A 13,257-nucleotide genomic window follows, 5' to 3' on the forward strand; every position below is an offset into this window, starting at 1 on the left:
AAAATTCCATTATCGTCACCCTCTTAACTCATTTGCTCCCAAAAACGTATAAAAACCTTCTATTTTAAATATTGCCATGGTCCCAAAAACGTACTTATACGTTTTTAAACGTTAAAAAAAATGCAGCCTCTGACCTGAAGAAGTCGCTTAAAGCAAAGGTAGTTATTACAAAAAACGGCCAGCAGGGGCAGCAGTGTATAAGAGCTCAACCAGGGCCATGTTGCAAAAAATATATTAAAAATATATAAATATATAATATATATTCCCCAGTGTTTTAAACACATTTGTAAATAATGATGAAACTTGGCTATATTCTAATGATAATTCCTGCAAAATGGAAACAGATAGAATTATTTTTTTTCCTGATGAAATAAGAAATTCTAATATTTTGAAAGGTTCCATGTTTTTATAGCAATAGAACACAATATTCTATGGCCTTGCAAAATCAGTCAAAATCTAGTAAAACAGCCGGGAGTGCTTCAGTGAAAATAGCTGGGAGTGAATGAGTTAAAATAATTACCAACATAATTTTTGCCTAAATAAATCTCCTCCTGATGCAAATGGTTACATTTTTTGGTGTTTCCTGAATAATCTGACAAAATGACATAGGCGATTACTTTAAGAAAGTGTAAATATTTTTATGTAATTTATGTTTTTTGTGTGTTTTTCTCTCATTTTCAATGTACTGAATATGTATCAGTGTTTTGGGGGGATTTTTTAGGGTTTAATTTTTAATTTTTTTTTTTTACCAATGCATTTCAATGGGTGTCAATTAAATGTGAATTTTGGCTATTTGTGGGCCGGGCCTTTCCCAATCAACTGTACAAGATTGGGAATTAGATATTTTGGTCCATCTTCTGATTGGATCGGTGATTGATTTTTTAAAAACTTGCTGATCGAGGTCGGCTCCAAAATCCTGATGGTGTAAAGCCTAGCTAGTACAGCATGCGTATGTGCCCTGTGCTCGACTGCTGGCCAGTTCAGGGTGTAAACTCCAGCTTACCCACAACACTAATGAGGACAAGCAGACTAGAAAATGGATGGATGGATAGATCAATTGTTTTTCCTATTGCAGAAGTATGTTTTGAGCTTACTTTTCCTCCCTCTTTCTGTGTATGTCAGCGCTCTATTCTTGTGAATGGATGTTACACAATACAGTACGAGTACTCCCTGAGACACAACAATGGCGGTCAAGAAGGTGATCCTGGGTTGCTATTTCCCGCATGTCACCATGAACTTTTACATTGTCAGTCACTGAGTCAACAGTTTGTTTTGTTTTTCTTAAAGTGCTACATGGTTAGGTTTGCGTCACTATATTTTGTGTGGGCGGGATTACACAAGAACAACCAAGCACTGTATGTGTGAACAAACGACAAAAAAAAAAAAGACGACAAAACTGAGCTGAAATTGATCTTCATATTATAATGGATTGATGGACGTGTTATTTGTTACAGTCATATTTCATATGATAATAATAATAATAATAATAATGCATCGGATTCATATATATATATATATATATATATATATATATATATATATATATATATATATATATATATATATATTCATATATATATATATATATATATATATATATTCATATATAGGTGACAATCAATGGTACTTTAACTTTAACATGAGTTGTTGGTGGATAGAAACAGGCCACAAGGGGGCATCACTTTACATCACATCTTTCATCTGCTTTCTCCGAGTTAAACGTCCCAGGCGCAGATGGCTGTGAGATGTGATAGAGAGACGGTGGGGGGGGGGGGGGGTTTAAATGAAGGCCACACTGAAGAGGTGATAGACTCCCCTGAGCTTCATGATTGAATTGCGTGTTCCTTTGCTTTGAAAAGTCACATTTGAAAGCTCTCAAGCGGAAGGACGTTTGCGATTATCGATTCATGTGAGAATGAAGACGCTGGGATGGTTAAAGATAGGGCAGCATGCAGGTGTACACTTTGAAGCATTTTGTTTACAACACATGCACATAATGTGTATCACAAAGTCGTCGTGTGCGTGTCTGATTGGAATGTTTGATTGCTTTGCTTTAATCACTGCGTGTTCAGTATCCAGGGCCACTTTTCACTTTGTAGTCTCTGAAGTCAGGGTGACTGACTGTGACCTAGATTTCTCCTGGGAAGAACTACATTATGTTCACTTGTCTTTTGTAATGAAGCTGCGTTCGCCTGTGTGGATGACAATGTCTTAGTTCTCTTGGTTTATTTGGTTTATTTATTGGTTTTTATTGTCGATTACAAGTGGAGAAAAATGAAGACCTAATTGGCTTTTATTAAAAGAAAGTGATTCTGGTGCGGCATTTTATTGGTCCAAAAGACTTAGAGAAATACTACGCAAACAATGGTGGTCACGCTCCATCCGGGCCTCCTCGGTGTTCTGCTGAAATGATTCTTCCGGAGGCCACTGAGTTCTTGTTCTTTCTTTGGATGGAAGACAGATGGGTCAACTGAGTTTGTGGTTCTCCTCTGGAACATGTTGCTTTTAGGTCACAGTGTTTTTGCCAGAAACACATTTTCAACAGCTTTTCACTCATCACATCAAACTGAGCTCGAGTAACAATATTATTAACAAACTATAACCACAATGTAAAAGCAAGCCAGTGATCAGATGTGCATATTGTCATTTTGTCAACCTTGATGTTGTATTAACAGTTTATATTATTTGGGAGGGATGTAATCTTTTTGTTGAAACTCTGGTTTGAATATTGGCTTATTTTCTGATTACGTCATTTTCTTATTTAACCTGCTACTTTTTCAGAGCCTGTCCACCTAACAGACTCACCATTTTAGTTTCCCGTTTATGTTCGGCCCACTCATGCCGCATCAGCACTCCAACATTCAAGGTTATAGAGTCTTGCAGATAAAGTTATCAGTAACGCCATAAACATTTGGGAGTTGTTTGTGTCCGGGAGTCAGAGCTGTCTAAAAATCATACATGAAATGCCCACTGTATGCATATGTGGCGCTCGCTATATGCACTGAGAGGTTGACTGCTGTTCTCATCAGCAACACCCAAGCTCCTAAAGGAAAGCTCGACTTTCCAGAGAGGCAAGAAGCCAACCGCGTCTTAGCCATACCCGAAAGAGCTTCTATCCTCAACCGTTCCGAGCTCCTGACATTTGGGACAAAATATCACATTCCCTTCTGATAGATGTGACTCCAATGACAAATTCCTTCAGTCCCGAGACCTAAGTTGGGTTTTACAAGACAGTTGCAGTAGGCTGAATGTCAAGGTCAATATTTTACTGACTGCTGGTTATTTTATGTAAAGAGGCCAAAGCAAACATCAGCCTCATGAAGAGTGTAATGATTTATCTAAGAGCATGAGCGATATGCTCAATTTGGCCTGAAATAGGGCTCTGTGGTGTCCATAGGGGCCAGGAGCAATGATATGCATGAGTGTGTGTGTGTGAGAGTATGTTTCGGGCATACAATATTTTGAAGATCGTATTTAAATGCTTCCACAGTTGAGTTGAGTATTCAGGAACCTTTCTGGAATAATATTTTCCATCTTGTGACCTCTTCAAGACTGTTTTTTTTTTTTTTGTCACTCATGGACTTTTTGGAGGGCATGCGAAAATGTAGAATCTATTTACATAATCGATATAAGAAACTGACCATAACAAATGTGAACAACTTTGAAATCACAGTGTGAGCTTCTGGAATTCCGTCAGTGGTAGTGTGAAATGTTCTCATCATTCCCTGAAGGGTTTACTGTCCGTATCGCGTACGTACTAAACAATCACCGTACTTAGCTTGAAGTGTAATGACTGCCATTAACAATCAAGATTTACTGAAGGGAACAAGCCTATTTTTCCCATTGCGTCCTGCTACTTTCCCCTTTTTTGCCAAACCCAAGATGGCTCCATTAAAGCTTGCTGCTTGCCCTCAAGAGAGCGGAGCACTCCAAAGTCTGCACTCTAATTGGATTCATTTGTACAATAGCTGTGGACATTTCAACATTATCTATCTATGTACCCATGACTGGAATGTGGCTTCCTATTTTATTTTTTTATTTTTATTATTTTCCTCTGGCTTGCAGGGCTTTTCTTACTTTTATTAAATTATTTTGTTAAACTCAAACTGTATTTTGAATGAAAAGCAAAAAAAAAAAAAAGATTAGGTTTGATTATGGTGTTATTGATTGCCTGAATGGTGCATTGTGTGTCTGAAGACAACCAGAAAAAGAGACAGAAATGGAAAGAAAATTCTTCCTTTAACTTGGATTGACTTTTTGTTGTCCCAGTGAAGCGCTGGGAATGCATACAATTTGGCTACAGTCCGCCAAGTCTGGAGAGCCCCCCCCCCCCCCCCCCCCCCCAGCAATTTCAATTCTGAACTTCTACAGTATTATAAACCTTCCGTTTTATTACTCAGTCATATCCGGTTCCATTTGCATTTTCAAATAAAAGTGCTGGAGAAATAGCTTTTCTCATTTTATTGCTGTAACATCAAATATCATGTTACATTGTTCTTTCCAAGGTCAATTCAACTCATCCTCACAGCCACGAATTTCACTCTCTGCGTGTATATTATGGGTGTAATTGCTTTTATATTACACGCTCTAAGTAACTAAGCATAAAAAAACACAATCACAAAACTTAACTGAATCCAATCTCTCAATATCATTTGTCTCAGTGCATGTTCTTGTTTAACTAAAATGTCATTGTTCATGGAAATTAACTCGAAATTAATTAAACGATTTAAGGATCTCACTTTGCTTTTTCTGACCTTCTTTCACCAGATTGAGAACCTGTTGGACCAGTTAAAGGACAAGGACAAACAGCTAACTGGGCTAAGGGATCGGGTCCAAGGCCTTCAAACAGATTCCAGCAACACAGACACAGCTCTTGCCACACTGGAGGAGGCCCTGTCAGAGAAGGTACAAGGAAACACTGCAAATAATAATTAAAAGCATACACTAAGATCACAATTGATGCAATAAAGATAAAGTTATTTATGCAGGGTTAAAAAAATAAAGAAACGAAAAACAGCAATGTTAATGCTAAAACCAGTTCGTCAGATACTGTGTAGTCACAAAATGAAACCATTAGACCACCCCGGGTTTTAACAGTCTGGAAAATTTTACTCATCAAGGTACAGAGATTTTTAAGGAAATTGGAAAAGCTTCATTAGCTTCTTTTGCTATGACTCACTGCCATAATTTATGGACACATGCCTGCCTCCTAATTTAAAGACAATGGACACACGCGGGAGGATGTGAGAAAACTGAAAGTAGAAGCATGGAGGGAGTTTAACAGGGCATTGAATCAGGATTCAGCCCTGAACCTTGGGGGAATCTGTCTATCCAAGTATCCATCCAACTTGATCATTTTTTTCTCTGGTAAATTCTTTTTTTGGTTGTATGAAGGACTATCAGAATAATAAAATAATAGTGTCTTAAACTGCAAATTGTCGTCTCCAAAACACAACTTTTCAGAAAATTTGGAAAAAAAAGAAGCCATCTTACTTAATTTAGCAAACACCACATCGTTCAAGTTGCTATTATATATGCCATATACTGTATATGCTTTTATACAGCATACAGTTATGCACCAACATCAACACAACTCCACCTCAAAATCATATTCAATCGCTAATTTAACTTTCTAAGAAATTGACAATTTATTACACTCTCGTTGATCGAAATGGTACGGACACGTCACTGTCACCACACAAAACTCAGTGAATAAATACCTTACAAAACTGTGGTTACATTATCTTTCCAAAATCTTTTTAAAAGGATCTTACAGAATCATGGATTAGTTAAAAAATAGCTGACTAAGAAGTGTGATATGCAGGAATTAATCCGCTGTACCTTAATTGTTGACTAGTTCCTTAATTTTCAAATAACAGGGTTACTCAAATTTATCATTTATTGTCTAGAAGAGTCGACAATTCTTAGACAGTTAATTTACATGAGAGTTAATATATTAGTTCTGAAGTTATTTTCAACACTTTAAATTGGTTAATAATTAGCGATTTGACAATATCCAAACGTCACGATACGATAAATGCCGCAATATTTACTTCACAATACGATAATTATCACGATATTGTAGGGATGTTGGCAATATATATAAAAGCTCACATGTGACAAAAAATAGGCTTGGCCATGTCATGTCATACGTCTTTGTCATGTGCTCCTATTGGCCCGGCGGCAGAAAGTCAACATGGTCCATGTAGTTCACAATGCTGTGTTTGGCTGAAGCGGCCAAAAAGTAATGATTTTTGACGGGGATGTTGAAAAATATTTGCTGGTATGACTGATTTATGGGTGTGATAAATGCCACAATAGCCAAAACATTCCTAATTAAAATTAAACGCTACTAATAAACTAACCACCAGAATGTGCTCAAATGCCACAAATGGAGTACAACTTCGCCTTGTGCTTCTTTTATTATCGTGACGTGATGACGATAATTTTGTAGCAATTTTAATATTTCGATGTCCTAATATTGCCTTTATCGTTACATTAATAAAGTGTGAAACAACAAATGACATAGGGACACACCAATACCATCAATTTGTGAAAAAACATTAAATTGACCATATTTGGGTCTTGCAGCGACAATGTCCTGTTAAAATTTTGTCCCATCTGTTTACCCCCAAACTTGCTTCTGGCGCAGCCGTCTTACCGTAGAATTCAGCTGTGATGCGAAGAGCACTGGCAAGCTTGCGGTCAACAATGTGTGTGTGTGTGTAATGTGTTTACAAGAGTGCTCATGTGTGTTGCTAATCACAAACCCGCTTGCCACAGTACTGTGGCTCTAATCTAACATGCTGGGGTTTAGTGCCAAGACCAAGCCTGGAGATCTTGTGACTGTGTCCAACTCTGCTATTGTTTGCAATTCACGTTGCACTTGCACGTCATACTTTCACCCTCATTGTGTTAGTTCTTTTTTTCCCCCCATGACTTCCTGTCTCCATCCCAAACATCTTTCTGATAGCACATAATACGAGGAAAACACCCAGGGCCCATTAGCCATTTCCGTGTCTCTTTTCTCTCTCTTGCTCCTCCAAAAGCTGCCCCGAACGAATTGATGTGCCAGGCCTCGTTAGATGTTGTATTTGTCCAATTTACCCAAGGGTTTAAAGCTGCCAATCATGTGGCAATGCCACATCGTAAAGGCCCAATTCTGAGCTGCGCTGTGTGCCTAAATAAACACCTGAATAAACACCTTGATAATCGCTTCAGTCCACACACCTACTACTATACACACTTTGTACTTGTATGCGCACCCACCCGTGTTGTGGACGTGGTTTCGGGCCACTGCCCAACGCCGTGCTGCTGTGATTAGAGAACAGGGAGAATTATGATATAAACATTCCAACTTGGTTTATCAGCAGTCAGCGTGGAGCAGTAAGGAAGTGATCTCCAGTACTGTATTATCCATTTTCAATAAATCTGTCTCGATACTGCGTCTTGCTCTGATCTCTCCCTGTCCCAGCTATTATTTACGGTGGTCTTATTTAAGACTTGGCTTGGCTGCCCTTTGCAAAACACGCTGTTGGGCCCATTCAGTAAAAGGCTATGATTCATTAATGATAGCAGTGAATCACTCAGGACGGACAATCGTTTGCATTTTGGAAGTGAAAAGCTTTATAGCTTTAATGGGAATAAGGAAATAAGTAGATAATATCTTTTAAGGTCTTTACCAGAGTCAATCTCATGCCTCTCAATTTTCCTCACTTCTCATGCAAGGAGCGAGTTATTGAGAACCTTCGGGAACAGAAGGAGCGGGCGGACAGGGTTCAACTGGAGGAGTTGGAGCGACTGCGGAAGGACAACCAGGAATTGAAGGACAAGCTCACGGTCGTCCAAGCTCAGAAACTGTCCCCCAGCCAGCCTGCGATCCTGGGCCCAACCCAAGGCCAGAGGCCCGACGGAGAGGTCTGTATGGGGTGAGCGTGGGGAGGAAGTAGGGGGCTTCACAAGTGGAAACGTGAGCGTGTGTGTGTTTAACAAATTTATATGCTCAAGAGGACCCGAGAGGAGCAATTGAAACAAATGATGTTGGGGGAGATAACATTGCAAAGTGTCAATGTCAGAGCTGTTAAATTTTGCTTGTTGTTGTATTCTTTTTTTTTTGTTTTTTACACCATGATATGAAACCCAAATAATCCAAAACCAATATAACAAATGGCTGAAATGATTTGCTTGTTGATTCAAGCACTGTGCACGCTGAAGATTGTGAGTGGTATGTATGTACAGTGTGCAGCAACAGTGGCATCAATGTTCACACACATTCACTCTCACGTTCACACAAACACAGGCACGCTGGAACGTAAATTCCAGAACACAAACCTTAAGAACCATTTCAAATGCATTCAAACAATCAAAAATAAATACAGTTCAAGTCTTAGAATATATCGAGCAAATGCCTTCACATTTTATTTCTATTTGAATTGAAATAGAAAAGTGATTTGTTAGTCTGCATCAACAAATACACGTGAATGACAAATCTTTTCTAGATCAGTTTTTCGCACGGAAAGCAGTGGTATTGTTCATTTTGCCCCATAGCTCCAGTTTTTCTGTTACAAGCTATGTTTTTTTTGCCCTTTTTTGGCCATCTTGGTAGGCTACTAGGTAGCGCACTGGCCCAACCACACCGCTTAAAGGAAACGCTGTGCACTGCTAACTTTTCAGCAGCAACCCAGTGGATTTGGGGTTGGGGTTGTGGTGGGTGGGGGATGCTTGGCTGTTAAAAAATGGCGGCTGATTAATAAAAAGATACAACTAACGCAAATCCACTATACATTTTTATGTGCCTTTACTAGCAGCACAAACACCATAAGGGTAACCGTGTAAATGCTTTCATATGGTAATGCTTTCCAAATGTGGCTGTTTATTTATCATTTTGCTAACTTGTCGATTAGCATCAGCGCTACGCGACTGAGATAATTAGCATCTTGACATGCGTCGAGTCCGTTGTTTTTTTATTCTTTTAACTGTGCGGCCCGCCGTGGCCCACGTCCCGGTACCGGTCCGCGGCCCGGTGGTTGGGGACCACTGTATTAGACCACTCTAAGAGATTTCACCGCACTTTGCTGCAAGGATATTTGTATTTTTGTTTTGGAATCACTTTTCCTCTCAGCCAGTGGCTTTGAAACAGGTGAATGTTTATCAGGAGCTTTCAAGGATTAGCTAAAAGTAAACTTATCCTCTACTGTTTTTTGCCTCAACAAGGCTCAGTATACAATCTGTTATATGTAGGGATGGGTGAGTACAGATACCAGGTATTGGCAAAATCCGAAATCTAGAAATTAGACAAAAGGAAGAATTGAACATTGCCATTAATTTAACGCTATTTTAAGGAAAATGCTATATTGGGATCTATACAGCAGATTTCTCTTTAAAATGATCTGCCATTGTTTGTTTTTTTTTGGGGGGGGGGGGGGTAGTGGTATTTTGGTATCATATCGGTGACTACTCCAGAGTTGAGAACTCATACTGGTATTGGCCTGGAAAAGAAGTGGTAATATAGAACATCCCTAGTTACATGAATCCTACATTTTTGTATTACAGTTTAAAACATATTTCAGTGGCATTCTTGGTTAAAATTGTGGCTACGGGCCTGTGAATTTTTTTTCCTGCTTTGTTTTGACAAAATAACAATCAGATATTAATATTATTAATAGATTATTTTTTTATGTCAAATTACAGAAAAATGGGAGCATACGGGGAAAAAAAGTTGAATTCCACATCCGGAATTTCCCATAAAATGTTGTTGTGTTTTTGATACAGACCAGTGATAATTGACAGGGACAAAGGATGCAAATTAGTCAAACCGGTATAATCCCATACATATTTACATTTGTAAATGTTCATTAATGTTCTGTCCCATTTATATAAAAAAATTAATAAAATAAAAAATAAAATAAATAAATAAATGAAATGAGATTAGCTCCTTTAGCGGTCAACGATATTTGCGGACCAGCTAGGACAGAGCATAAACAATACTTACTCAGTGTTCTATGTGCACTCATTGGCTTGGCTTCTTTAACTTCTAACCATTCTTGGATGTGCAGCTTTACATGGAGCGTCTTTGTGTTGAACGTCTGCTAACTATCTGAATGTAACTTAAGTCAGATTGTCACCAAATATGTGTTTGATGTTTAATCACCACAGTGGCTTGGAAGCCGACAGAGTTCCCAACTCTAGAGGAACCGGTAAATCCAAATATTTCTTATTTTCGCCAGCATCTAAAATTCATGATCCCTGATAATAATCTTAGCATCTCACCATTGATAGGGTGCCCTGCACTCGATATATTTTAAGAGAGGATTAGGCTAGTGATATTAAAAGGATATGATTTATGGAAAAATAAAAATCTCTCCATTCCTTATTGGGTGCCAAGTAAGAGTATTTCTTCCTCCCATTTCCCTCACACACACACACACCAGCACATACACTGTCATCCTGCCAGAATTTATGAGTGACTTTTATTTTATAGTCATAAAAAAACATACACACACACATCTCATTCCTGTTAAGTGATATCTTGAGTGTGAGTGTTGGGCCACAAAAAAAAAAAGGACGGCAGCTCGATAACTCTTTGCAGCTCGCAGATTTACACTCTGACAGAAGTGTTGCCATAATTGGATTATTTAGTGTTGTCGGCAGCTGTTATGTAAACTTGCAAATTCTTCAAAAGGATTTATCATGTTGCTCTTTATGTCAATGTGTGTGTGTTCTTGAGAGCTTGGGTGGTTGAGCGCAACATATTTTCGCACATGTACATACCTACATTAACATGTACAGTGCGAACGTACGAACGCGTTTTAGAATGACGTACAGCGCAACAAGACAAAGGCGATGCTTTCATACATTAGTGCACATAAAGATTCACACTTTCTATACATATGTAAATAGTATGAGATCAGACCAACACCACAATACGGTGTACTATGCCGCTGACGTCAACAAAAAGGGGAAACATGATGTAAGCCCTTGAAGTCATCCTGGCGTTAGTCTGCCTGTGCCAGAGGCGGGATGGCACCAGATGCTGCCGCTAACGTCGGCACTCGTCTTTAGCGGAATGCTATGTCGTTGTGCAAAAGTGTACACGTGGCAATTATTCGCTCTTTCTGGGTTCTGTGTTCAAGGCGAAGCTTAGATTATTGCTAAGTATATCATATATTCTGTTACTGCGCTGATGTGGCCATTCTGCTGGATATGAAATCCAACATTTTCTTACTCTCCGTTCTGTTCTGCACGTGTTTTTCCTCATTCCCTATCAGCTGTCACTTGGATGTGTTCTTTCTCTGTTGACAAAATCGGTGAACTTCAGATTGACAGCTCCGCCTTGTAGGGTAACAAGGTAGTTGGCACATTAACAGAGGGTGGGAAAAGTGGTTTTGTATCCACACGTTTACTATTTCAATGAAAAAAGCGAATGTAGTGAAAAGGGATCATCCATGTAATTAGAGACTGGATTCCATTTTTTTTGGCATGTTGTCAAACTAAATACTCAAATACATTAGAAAGCAGTATTTGCCTACATAAAATGCCCTTGACAAGTTACCTTCCCAAATTGTGAAAATGCCCTACCTATTTTGCTTTGGTAGCTCAGAAACGCAAAAGGCAACCAAATAAGGTTTTGGTCCGAGTCAGTCTCATCCATAAAGGACTGCAATATTGCAAACAACGTTCTTGCTGGTAAAAAGCTGAGTTAGATGAGCTCATTTAAGATTGTGTCTAGCATTCCCGTAATTATTTTTATGATAAAACACAAAGTTCCTTGTACAGATTGAAAAAAGCTGTTTCACTTGTGTTTAATAAAAAATAATCAACTAAATACTGCAGTTGTGTGACTTGTAAAGCACATGTCTTAAGGCCGTTGCAGTCAAATGGTATAGAGACACACTCTCTGCAGATGTTTGGTATCTGACTCAGTCGAGCTGTTAGCTGAGCTTTTTCATCTCGGGGTTGTTTTAACCACCACATCCGCTTCCCAGGATGTTGCATTTGCTCATCCCAGGCAAAGTAAAGGACTTTAGAAAGTAAACGCTATTTTCAAAGAGACAAATATTGAAAGAAGCTCTCGGAAGGAAGTGGGCTTCCCTAATTGGGTTTGCATGTGGTTGAAGACGAAACTGAAAAGATAATTTAGCTATTTCAGTTAGTCTTTAGTTAGTTTTATTTAAATTGATGTAATTTCATTGATGGACGTGCAATGTAATTTTGTCATCAGTACATAAAGCTATATTGAAACGAAACCAATTATAGCAATGCTGAATACTGTAGACAAGGAGTCATTAACTCAGGTTCTCATGTTTTATTTTTTTCCCCCTCCTCCTACACACCTGATTCAAATGATCAGGATTGCTATCAGGCTTGTGCAGAGCTTACAGATGAGCTGATCATTTGAATTAGGTGTGTTGGAGGAGGGAAACAGCTAAAACACGCAGGAGCAAGCTAGTGTGACCCCCCCCCCCCCCTGTTTAACACAATAAACATGTCCTACTCATCTCACCCTCTAGATGCCAGGCCAAATAGAAGCACGACCAGCTGTGAGCTCCATGGTAGGTTCCATGTTATTATGTCCCTCTTGTGTTTGTTTCCTTATTTTAAACAGAGCAGTCAAAGGTTTGCACAAACGTTCTCATGGTATTGAATGAGAAGGTGAGTTTGACTGCTACTGAATGTGTAGCTTTCTTGAATCTACAGAGCTTTTTTTGTTGTTTTAGCTCACACTGACGGCAAAAATTCAATTTTTTTTCCCCCGATATGACAGATATTTGATCTATTTCAGAGCAAGAACCTTATTTTTTATAGCCATATGCACCTTGACATCAATCTTTTTTTTTTAATTCCAAATGCTGTATCTAGTCTAATAGACTACCTGCACACCTGACGCATGACCTTGCCCTCCCCCAAGGCCCAAAACCCAGAGGACATATTGCGTAAGTGTCCAGACATCACAGATCGCCTGAGGCTTTTGGAGCAGGAAGTGGCTCGCTACAGGGAGGAATCTGGAAAGTTGCAAGCGGAGGTCGCAAGGTTGATGGTGGCGCTGAAAGACGCTGAGGTGGACAGATCTGGCAGAGAGAAGCGAATAAACGATCTTGAGAGGTGAGTGTTTAAAAAAAAAAAAAAAAAAAAAACACACAGACACAGACAACATCTATGGGCCCTTCTGGGTGTCCTGAAGGAAGCATCCTTCTGAGTTACCGGATTATTTGAAGTCCTTGATTCCTTCCTAAGTGCTCTATTTATAAAGGAGCAATC

At 39.0% G+C, this 13,257-nt stretch overlaps 1 protein-coding gene across 4 annotated transcripts in view; it reads left to right on the top strand.

The window, feature by feature from the left end:
- LOC147179836 (ERC protein 2-like) overlaps window positions 1-13,257 on the top strand; it is a 158,483-nt gene that overhangs the window by 43,831 nt on the left and 101,395 nt on the right. For all 4 annotated transcript variants that reach the window (XM_086068277.1, XM_086068278.1, XM_086068280.1 and 1 more), the window contains 4 exons: window positions 4,768-4,905; window positions 7,729-7,917; window positions 12,510-12,551; window positions 12,908-13,101. In XM_086068277.1, the coding sequence (XP_085924403.1) occupies window positions 4,768-4,905; window positions 7,729-7,917; window positions 12,510-12,551; window positions 12,908-13,101 (563 nt within the window). The remainder of the gene's footprint in view (window positions 1-4,767; window positions 4,906-7,728; window positions 7,918-12,509; window positions 12,552-12,907; window positions 13,102-13,257) is intronic.

This window comes from Leptonotus elevatus, chromosome 2 (genome assembly GCF_054856555.1).
Source record: "Leptonotus elevatus isolate MCC_2025b chromosome 2, RoL_Lele_1.0, whole genome shotgun sequence".
NCBI lineage: Eukaryota > Metazoa > Chordata > Actinopteri > Syngnathiformes > Syngnathidae > Leptonotus > Leptonotus elevatus.